Below are 11,528 nucleotides of genomic sequence, written 5' to 3'. Positions count from 1 at the left end.
GGTAACCGCGGATGTTTCTTCCTTATATCCCAATACTTGTCACGATGAAGAGGTAGAATCCTGCGTGAATGCCTTCGAAAGACGGTCAAACAAAAGTATTGCACCAAATTTTCTCTGTAGATTATTGAAGTTTGTGTTACAAAGTAACAGTGAATTTAGGACAAAAACTTTACCACCAGTCGAGAGGTTGCGCCACGGGTACCCGAATAGCAGTTAATTTTGCTAATGTTTTCATGAAGAAATTTAAGACAAAGTTACTGAAGACATTCAAATCCCTACATGGTCATGAACCAATACTCTGGTTACGGTTCATTGATGACGTCTTATTTGTCTGGAAAGGATCACAGGATAGTATAATTGACTTGTTGCATTTTTATGGCTGTTATACTAAAAACTATGGCTTTAAGTCTAACATAAAATTTACGTCTAGTTTTTCAAAGACTAGCGTTGAATTTTTGGGCACAAAAGTTAAGTTTTCTGGAGGTAGAATAGTGATAGAGTTATTTTGCAAACCCACACCATACCACATTTACCTTCACCGCCGCTCCGATCATCCACATCATATAATTCGGTCAAATCCCAATTTTTTAAGATAAAATGGATTTGTACTAACATAAGGGCTTACTGGAAACATGCAAATACTTTTGTATACCATTATGTCAAACGCGGTTACAGTGAATCACGATTAAAGGAAATAGCAAATAGCAAAGAGTCAAACCTTCACACATAATTTTAGCAAACATAATACAATATGTGACAGAATTCTTTTAGTGATTAACTGGCACCGAAATTTCGCTGGCATTTCAAAAGTGTTGCATGAAAGTTACCAGCATGTTGCAGGAAAATATTCTCGTTTCAAACAAATATTTCCTCATCCACCTATTGTAGCCTTCAGACGGAATAAAAATATAAGAGAACTATTACCCTCTACTTCTAACTTCAAGAAAATTAACATTGGAGTATCTGCACGCTGTACTTTGAAAAACAGCCGCAAGAGAGGTAAGCCCTATTCATTGTGTAACAACATATAGATAGGAGCATTTAATGGGAATATATCCACTGAAATTTTGATTGATGCAATCCAACGGGTACACTGGTATGTTACAAATTTTATGTGTAAAATGGTTCCGTTGGTATCTTCTATCGTTGAAATAAGCAATAAACCTATGACAATATCTAAATTCTTATTGCCTATTGTCTGTAACATATTCTAGCACACGGCATTTAACAGCATTTAACTGCAAAGACGCTATATTAGATGCATCAACGCAGTCCCCAATATCTTTTTTTTAACGGATAATTCAAGGGATCCTTGAAGAGATCCTTTTCATAGTATATGAGAGAACTTTTAAGACATTTAACATCTAAAGCAGTGGTTCCCAAAGTGGGCAGTACTGCCCCCATGGAGCGGTGGAAAGATCTGGGGGTGGTGAAGAAAAATGGGATGATAATGGGGTGACCAAAACGGGGTAATAGATGTGAAAAAAAAATAAAAGGTTAATTAGATTAAGTTTTATTTGTGAAATACTGTTTTGAATTTGCTGCAGAAAATGATCTATGTCTGTAATGGTGAAGGGGTGCACGAGGAATGTGACCTTAGAACCAAGCCTAAAAGTTTGGGAACCACTGTTCTAAAAGACATATTTCGGAATCAAATTCTAAATTGTTGAAGGCTTGGAGGGGTTTTCTTACTCTCAATACTTACCAAAATTCTTTCTAATAAAATAATAAGTAATAAAGTTTCTATAAAATATTTTTCGATAAATATTTATGCAACTTCGTTAAACTAACTTGTTAAATGCTTTATAAACGACGGCTAATATTTTTTTACTTAATTATTCAAAATAACCGGAGATTGGGTGAAATTTATGTCAATATGTTGTAACATTTTACTTGCTTTTTGGAATAGTATATAACATGTTGAAACAGTACATTTTATACGAGAATAAAAAACTAAAATTATAGAACATAGAAAATTTTTCTTGTTGTTCAAGCAGCTTTGACACATTAACAAATAACTTCAGGGAAAGTGGATTTAGTGTGAGTGTATTTACAGGCTCAGATCTTATGCTAGAAGTAGCAGCCAGCAAATCACATCAGACCATCTTTGAAGTCAATATTCAGTAGTAAAATCAGGAATCAGTGAAATTCCGTCAAGGTCGACTTTGCCTTTTATTCTTTCGGGGTCGATAAAATAAGTACCAGTTGATGATTGGGGTCGATGTAATCGACTTACTCCACCTCCCGAAATTACTGTACTTGTATTAAAATGTGAAGCAATATTAGGAATAAGTAATGAGATTCAGTTTTTTGTCTCTATTTCATTTTATAGCCAATAAAAAAAAGAATTGCAGTAATAACAAGAAAGCTTTCGGAAATAAATACCAACGATGGCAACAACGAAAAATTATATTCAACGATCAGCTGCTTCAGCAGAAACAAATGGAATGAAAACTATTGATTCGGGCTTGGATATCGGCAGGTATGTCAAGTTTTATTATCATTACTGAGTGAGAGAGCAGTGCATGTCATCAAAGTGACATTGGGGTAAAATATACGAAGCCTTATATACCCATCATGACTACCCTTCTGATAAGGGTACACGAGGCACATGCATCGCAACCATATGTGCACAAGTCCCCTCCCCCAAATATTCAAGCCTTGTGCCTACAGTAGAAAGGATTATTAATATCATTATTATTTCTCTTTATCACAGATCATGTTGGAGCTCCTGGAGTCTTACGTGCGTAGCGGGCTTACTACCTGCAGTCTACGGTACCATGCTATTCGTTCTGTTCAGCTGTCTAATACTTTCCTGATTATTCTGGTCGTGCCAAAGAACCAAACCTCTTGTAACAGTCTTACTGGGCACTCTATTCCAATTTTCTCTATATTCCTCTTGATGCCTTCTGATACTGTTCCCAAGGACCCAACAATAATTAGAATTATCTTCGCCTTCTTCATTTTCCATAACCGGGCTATTTCGTACTTAAGAGGATTTATCTTTTCGCCTTCCTTCTTGACTATTCGTGGGTCAAAAGGGAAAGCAACTTCAGCTATACAGCATATGTGGTGCACCTTCTCCACCACCACTGGGTCCGGTCTGTTATGCTCTAGCACCTGATCTGTTTGGATTGGGAAATCTCAGAGGATTTTGCTTGTCTCCAACTCTGCCACTGTCTGCGGTTTGTGCTCATGCCACGTCTTGCCTCTCTCTTGCCCCCACTTTTCGCACAGTTTCCGGTATAGCACTTCCGCTACCTGATCTTGTCACCACAATTTGTAGTGGTTTGGGGCAAGTCTAGGGTATTCGTTCATGATATGGGCAATGGTTTCATCTACTCTATTGCAGATGCGGCACAATGGAGACACTTGCTCATTCCTAAGATTGACCCTCCAGTTCGTAGCCAAAGTTTGATCTTGTGCTGCCAGTATAGTGCTCTCGGTCTCTTTCTTTAGTGTACCTTTCATCAGCCAATCCCACCTATTTTTTCCAGCAACTTCTGTTGTGGTTGCATTGAATTGATTGTATATTCCCTTCTTGCGTAATTCTTCTTCATATCCTTTTTGCAATTCTTCCTTTGTTTTTCCTTTTTTTCTTTGCTTTCAATACTCCCTCGTTCCTAACTGTTACTAGGAAGGTTTCCTTACTTTGGACGAGGTATCTCATTAAACTCTCGAACTCGATACGCACGCAGTCTTCCACACTTATCAGTCCTCTTCCTCCATTTGCTCTCTTCGTATATAGGCAATTAGTGTCAGCATGTGGATGATGGGCACCATCGTTAGAAGCTTTCTTGACTTCCTGTCCATCTCCTTTAGTCCCTCTTCTGTCTACTTCAGGATTCCAGCGCCATACCGAACTACTGCGATTGCGCGCGAGTTTATTACCGAAATTATGTCACTGGCATTTAGCTTTGAAGTCAATATTTTTCTCACTCGCCGCAGTTACTCTCATTTTGTCTTTTCCTTCATGCCATTGTGTTTGACTCCATCTGCCTAAAGTATTCCCAGGTATTTATAGCTGGATTGAAGTTGAATTGCCTTCATCATTTCACCACTTGGCAACCATATGCCATCTGTTTTGAGAAGCTTTCCTCGGCTCACCACAGAAGCATATTTTGATAGTCAAACTCCATCTTAATATCATTGGAGAAAATCCACACTGACTGGACTAGGCTGTCCAGTTCTGCTTCAGTTTTTGTGAATAGCTTCAGGTCATCCATGAATAGCAAGTGGTTCAGTTTTCCCTTACCTCTTCCCAGATCATACCCCAACTTTATTTTCTGTAGTATTTCACACAAGATCATTCCCAGCACGAATATCAGTGGGGGCACACTCCCCACTGAAAGATACCTCTCTTGATTTTCATCTCTCCTAATACCTGATTCCCTGCTGTCAATTCCGTTCTCCACCATTTCATGCTGTTCCATATAAGGCTTCTCATATTTTCTGCTACTCCATACATTACCATTGCTTTTATTATCCAGGAGTGTGGTATCATATCGTATGCTTTACGATAGTCAACCCATGCCATGCTAAGGTTTATGTGTCTTCTCTTGCAGTTCTTGATTATTAGATTATCAATTAAGAGCTGATCCTTCGTTCCCCGACTTCTCTTTCAGCATACTTTCTTTTCAATAGGTAGCAGCCCACTGTTTTCCAGATATCTATACAGTTCACCGGCCATCGTACCTGACGTTAGTTTCCACCTTAGCGGAAGGCATATTATTGGTCTAAAGTTGGATGCAGCATTTCCCTTTTCAGGAGCCTTGGCACACAACTCTGTCTTTCCCTTTGTCATCCAGCTGGGTACTGCGCCTTTCTGCAAACACTCATCTAGTTGTTACGCTATCCTTTCATGGAGCCCTCTCAGCTTCTTCATCCAATGACCTTGGACGCCATCTAGTCCTGGGCTCTTCCAATTTGGGAATTTTTTAACTGCTTTTTTATCATTCCTGTAGTTATCTTTGCCTTCTTGACCTTCTATATTTCTTAACCTATCTTGGATTTCATGCAGCCACTCCGCTTCTTCATTATGCTCTATAGGTTGGTCCGATATCCCTCTTCAGAATGCCTAGCTTTCCTCTGCATCTGGTATCATTATTCCGTGTAATTGTCCATATAGTTCCTGAAACAGTTTCTTCTTATTGGCTTCAAACAATCTGTTTTGCCTGAATTGTTTTGTTTGTTCTGTTGTCACATCTTTCCAGTTTTGCTTTGATTACTACTACTCTGTTTCAATTCTTCAAGTATCACATCGTACCCTTTATCTCTTATTCTTATGTTCTTTCCAACATTATTCTTATGCTTTCGTTCTGCAATTTTCCTCTACTCAATCTAAATGTCTTTTTAACTTTGTTTCTCACAAATTCGTCTACGCCAGAATGGCTCTTTACGTTCTGTTTGTTCACTTCTTTCGTATCCAACTCTATCTGCAGCAACCATAGCTGCAGCCCAAATAACCTTGTTAGTTTCGGTTATATTTCTCGTCTGGAATAGCCCAAGGACCGAATCTATCTTTTCGGTTTCAACTTTCAGCTTGCGTCGATCAATGTACCTCAGATCAGGGGTGGGGGCTTGATCCTGGTTTTCTCTCATATGTCGGCTCAGCATCGCCACTATACCTTGTTGGTCATCATCGTATTCTTGTGCTATAACTCTTCCTCTTATTTCTGCTTAATTTGCTGAGAATACATTTACATTTACACTTTGCTCTACGTCTTCACTGCCACCATTCATTTTTCTGTTCTCACTGGACAAAATATCTGTTGGTAAAGTATTATTTCTATTTTCTACTTTCCTTTTTATCGCTTCAATTTCCATGTCTATTAACCACCCTTTTGTTCTTATTGCTCTTGTCTGATCGGTTTACTGTTGCTCACTTATTTCGAAGAGTCCTATTTCCTTCTATCTTGCTTTCATTCTTAGTCGGAATCCCCTTCTCCTGCTTTTACCCCTGATCCAGCATTCAATTACCGTTCGGTTTGCCTCCTTATCCCACCTTCTTCTCTGCCTCTGGCTTTGTGTACAAGCAGTCTCTTGATGATGACCGGGCCTATGCTGCTCAACCACAGGGCACCTGCCGGACGAAAGGCTTTCACCTTTAGTTCCAGCCTCATTAACATCGTTATTTGATACATTTGTATTAGACATTTTCACTCAACAATGAGTTTTGTGTTTTACGGTTAGCCACCAACCGGTGTTTTTATCGAGACAGTATCTCTAGTAAGATTGTCAACCAAGACTGCAGAGTTCTTACAACCCATAAGTTGGGCCTGTTCCCTTTGCATTTGTGTGTTGGGTTTCATGATCATGATTCTCACTAGGAGACAGGTGAGCGTCAGTTGGTCTCGTATCTTCATCCAAATATTGCTCGAGAATTAAGTCCTGATTCGCGGTTCATTCGTCCTCATGGAGTCGTTGGACACTGACAGGTTGTTACCATTGTTACCAAGGAGTCCTATCTACTCCAGTTTTAAATCAGAGTGTTTCTTCTCCTAGACAGACTGCCAACCAAGTACCAAGGATAGGGGTATCATGCAGAGAACGAAAATCAACGGAGATGGGCTGTCACCCTGGAAAATCCCTCTTCTGATACCCAGGGTGCCCAAGCTTTTTCCATAAGATGTCAGTTCAGTTTTGCATCCTACCATACTTCTCTTCAGGAAACAATTTCAAAAAGATCTAAGCACTCAATGATCCACGAATGTGGAGCCATATCATAACCTTGGCGATAGTCAATCCAGGCCATTCCCAGATCTGTTCTTCGTTCACAATCTTGCATTACCATTTTGTCTATCAATATTTGATCTTTGGTACCTCTACATCTCCTTCTACAGCCTTTTTGTTCTGGTGGTAATATATCGTTCTCATTAAGAAATTTATACTGTTCTTCTGCAATTCCTCCTGACAGTAACTTCCACATTAACGAGAGGCAGGAAATTGGTCTGTAATTGTCAGCATTTCCCTTTAATGCATCCTTCAGGCACAACACCGTTCGTACTTTTGTCAACCAGCCCGGGATCTCTTCTTCTCCGTTGATCAATGCATTGAATTTCTCTGCGATCAATTTATGGCAATTGCTGAACTTTTTTTCATTCAAAATCCCTGTACACCATCAGGTCCTGCTGCTTTCCAATTGCTTATTCTTTTAACTCATATTTCTGATACTGTCTTCTGTGAAGTGAATAGTCTCTTGCTGGGGATATGAAGCTGTTTGCTTCAGGCTGCAGAGCCATTCAGCTGTAGTATTATGTTGTTCTTGCTTACTCCATATCTTACCCCAGAAAAATCGACTTTTATCAGTATCAGGGACTAATCTTTCACGTTTTTTACTGTCATTAATCTCTTGGTAAAATCGCCTTTGGTCTCTTTAAGCAATTTCTTTTGCTGGTATTGCTTAATGCGTTGTTCAAACCTAGTTAGCATTGCTTTTTTGGCATGTATGTGCTGTTTCAGTTCTTCAATTACAACATTGACGCCTTATGTATCTACACCATACTTCTTCCTAAATTTTTCGAATTTCCATTCATTCTGAAGTTCTCCATTTCTTTTCCATTATTCTTATTCTTATTATTATTATTATTATTATTATTATTATTATTATTATTATTATTATTATTATTTTGGCGGTGAGCTGGTAGAATCGTTAGCGCACCGGACAAAATTCTTAGCGGCATTTCACCCGTCACTACAATCTGAGTCCAAATTCCGCCGAGGTCGACTTTGCCTTTCATCCTTTCGGGGTCGATAAATTAAGTACCAGTTGGTTGAGTACTAGGGTCGACGCAATCGAGCAGTCCTCTCCCACCACATTTCAGGTCTTGTGGCTATAGCAGAAATTATTATTATTATTATTATTATTATTATTATTATTATTATTATTATTATTATTATTATTATTATTATTGAGTGAGTTAGAGAGCAGTGATGGCCATCAAAGTGACACTTGGACAAAATATACGAAACCCAATTTACCTATCATGACTACTTGTTGTTGTTGTTGTTGTTGTTGTTGTTGTTGTTGTTGTTGTTATGTCATGAAAAATCTCAATTTATTTTGCTGGGTTTGATGAAAAGTGTCCGCTACCCACAGCCAGCATACTAAGGTGACACTTGTTTATTCAAGATACCTGGGGAGAACTCTTGCAGTTCCAGTCAATGATGACTTTTGTAGGTGTTCTTTCTTTACATCCGTTCGAATCTTTTTGAAACATGTTGGTGGTTGAGTACTGATATTTCCAAGTGCACCAATAACTATTGGCATTACGTCCATTTTCTGCTGCCCACAACATTCGTATTTCCCACTTCAATTCATCATAGTCGTTCACTTTTTCATCTTATTTCTCTTCAGTCTTGCTGTCACCTGGACATGCTATGTCAATTATCAGGCATGTTTTTTTTTTAATTTTCTGTTCACTACAACCATGTCAGGTTTTCGGGTTTAACCTGACGGTCACACTGAATCTTTGCATCTCACAGGCTTTTGCAATTCCTGCTTCTCGGTAACTCCTGGAATTTGGCTATACCACGTCTTTGATCTTTCTAGGTGATAATTTCCACAAAACTTCCAATGGAATGATCCATTGCCTCCTTCTTTAAAAAAAACAAACATGTTTTAACCATCTCCAGGATTCTTCATCAGCTTCATCCGCTTATTGTTGGGTAAACTCTCCGTGTGGGACGTTCTCTTTCCAGTTCATTATCCTTTCTCTGTTAGTCCTAATTTTGCACTCCTGGGGTCTCATCATTGTCATTGATCACCTTTTCACTCAGTGCAGTCTACAGCATTCTTTCATCACTATTCCTCACATAGTCATGCAAGAACTTAAGCTCTTTCAGAACACTATCTTCCATCTCAACCAGTCCTCTTCCACTTTTCTTCTTAGGTAAGTACAGCCTTGCTACGTTACTTCTAGTATGAAGACACTCATGCATAGCCATTACTTTCCTAGTTTTTCTATCCATGTTGACAAGTTCTTCTCTGTCTATTCCACAACTCCTGCGCAGTAAAGTATCATAGCTACAACCCACGCGTTGATGCCTCTGATCAGGTTCCCTCCATTTGGTTTACAGACCAGATTGGAGCGCTTCCTTTCCCGTTTCTTATGGAATAGTCACGTACCGCTGGTCAGGATATCCGTCTACTGTCAGCATCCACTTCGTGGTGATCTCAAGGTGCTGTCCTTCATGGTGCACTGAAGTTGAGGCTGCGCTGGGGCTGACGTGACTGTAGAAATATCAACAGGAATACTGCAATGGTATCGACAACGACGACAAAAACGAGGATGAACAGAGGTTAGCATGTTTCGCGCAACAAATCTTTCCGCAGCTTGTCTCCTTGACCGAGCTGCTATCATAAATCAAGCATAAAGGAAAATTGGTTGTTTGGCATTTAGATTGTTGCCAGCCTTTTGCAAAGCTGCTATCAAGAAAACAATACGAAGTTTTTACAGTGGGTTACTTCATCATATGAGAAATAATGGCCTGAGCATCAATGAGAACAGTCTGAATAGTTTTTGCTGGAGGACTTTCAGGTGGGGGACTATGGAAAATTGCCAAAAGTCCTTGGCACGGCAGTGCTACATTGATTCAAAACTTGCTTCAGACTTGTCAGCGTCAACAGAAGAACCTGTACGAGATGCATGCAGCAGAAAGAAACCACCATGCACGCCATCATTCAATGCCTATGCATGTACACGAGCGACTTGTGGGGTGTCATGTGTGGAACGAATTCAGCTGTCAGCCAAATTTGTAATGAAGACCGATGCACCAGCTGGGAAGGAAGATAAATCTTTCCCTACTCGGTGGCAGTGGCGAAAGCGGTTGCGTTAGGCTCGTTTGAAAGGTTTGAAGACATGCACTTAGTATCTGGTAAAGCTGTCATCACTTTCTTCAAGTGCAACTTGAAGAAAAAGGTGAGGGTAGAGAAGGACATGCTGCTTTCTAGTGAGTTTAGCGAAATGCAGATGAAAGTGACACAACTGGTGAGTCTGAGTATGCTTTGCTAAGTAAGAAGAAACTGGGAAAGGGTATTTCGATACCTTGGAGACGGTAGTAATGAGTGGGGTCTCCCTTCAATTACACTAGGCGGACTGCCCCGCAATTTGGAATTTTATTTATTTATTTATTTATTTTTCTGAATTCTATTTTTATACCGTATGCTTATTGTTATTGATTCTCTTTTAGTCGATGTAACCCCACCCCACCCCTACTTTTTATGTGTTGTATTTCGTCCTTTGATATTGTCTTCAATATTCTGAGTTAGGATAATTAAAGAAATTATCATCATTATCATCATTATCATCATCATCATCATCATCATCATCATCATCATCATCATCATCATCATCACCATCATCACCATCATCATCACCATCATCATTAATGTTGCAGAGAATCAGAAATGGTTTCTAGTTAAGACCTTTTAAGTTCTGATTTGAAATCACACTGGGATTGACTTTGCCTTTCGCTCTTCCTGTGTCAAGCAATACTTTTGTCAGAAAAGATCTGGCGCTGATGTACTATGAGTAAAACACTTCGACTATCAATCCATCACGCAATCGACATGCTAATCTACTAACACAGCATACATGTAAATATACGTAGGTGCGCGTCAGAATGCATGCGTGAGAGCATGAGTGCACGTGAGTGCATGAATGTACGCGAGTGTGTACGTGTTTGTATGCTTGTAGTCTGTGTTGCGTTTATGCACGTGTATCCTGGAATCTGAATCAAAGTTTTAATCTTGTTCGTTATCATTAAATTTGCAGATTTAACATCCACGCGGCTCCTATTCCTGGTAACTATAGTTTAACACCAACTAGCAGACATGTTGATTCAATTACCAAGTATAAAAGCGCTGTGAAAATGATGCTTCCCATACGTTTGACGGGAAAAGTGTAAGTTCAGGTTCCTTATAAATTTTTGTCACCAATGTTGTTATTGTTGTCATTATTGGTGTTGTTGTTGTTGTTTAGCTCAAGGTTAGGTTCCAGTCACCCTTTGAGAAAGCACTGTTAGAAATTACAATGATTAGCTCGTTGATACACAGGACGAAGAACGTTGGAGACAAGATTGACCCTTGCATGTAACGACACCATTTGTGATAAGAGTGTGAGTCTAAATTTAACAGCTAACTTTCAGGGCAAGATATTGTATGAAGACAGATGAATCTTATATTTGTTGAGAGTTTCTGAGAAGATACTGTCAAATGCTTTGCAGATACCAAATGAAGAAATTCTTTCGTCGAATTTATCAAGCATGTGCGACTCCTGATGAATTGCATAGGCGGTCAGCTCTCCAGAAGATTTAACTGAAAATCGTAGCGATGGTTTTTTAGTGTGATGGAGAAAAAGGCGGGCAGGAGGAAAAGGGAAGGGAAGGAAAAAGGAGGAGCAGAAATAGAGGAGGAGGAGCAGAAATAGAGGAGGAGGAGCAGAAATAGAGGAGGAGGAGCAGAAATAGAGGAGGAGGAGGAGGAGCAGCAGAAATAGAGGGGGAGGAGGGGAGGGGAGGAGGAGGAG

At 39.5% G+C, this 11,528-nt stretch overlaps 1 protein-coding gene across 1 annotated transcript in view; it reads left to right on the top strand.

Moving 5' to 3' along the window:
• The window catches only part of LOC106872811 (ATP-binding cassette sub-family C member 5), a 104,556-nt gene that overhangs the window by 17,438 nt on the left and 75,590 nt on the right, over positions 1 to 11,528 (top strand). The window contains exons 2-3 of the mRNA XM_052969141.1: positions 2,333 to 2,482; positions 10,776 to 10,904. Of these exons, the coding sequence (XP_052825101.1) occupies positions 2,391 to 2,482; positions 10,776 to 10,904 (221 nt within the window). The 5' untranslated portion in view covers positions 2,333 to 2,390. The remainder of the gene's footprint in view (positions 1 to 2,332; positions 2,483 to 10,775; positions 10,905 to 11,528) is intronic.

This window comes from Octopus bimaculoides, chromosome 7, assembly GCF_001194135.2.
Source record: "Octopus bimaculoides isolate UCB-OBI-ISO-001 chromosome 7, ASM119413v2, whole genome shotgun sequence".
Classification (NCBI taxonomy): domain Eukaryota; kingdom Metazoa; phylum Mollusca; class Cephalopoda; order Octopoda; family Octopodidae; genus Octopus; species Octopus bimaculoides.
The sequence above is the reverse complement of the archived record's forward strand: the minus strand, read 5'-3'. Positions and strand labels throughout refer to the sequence as shown.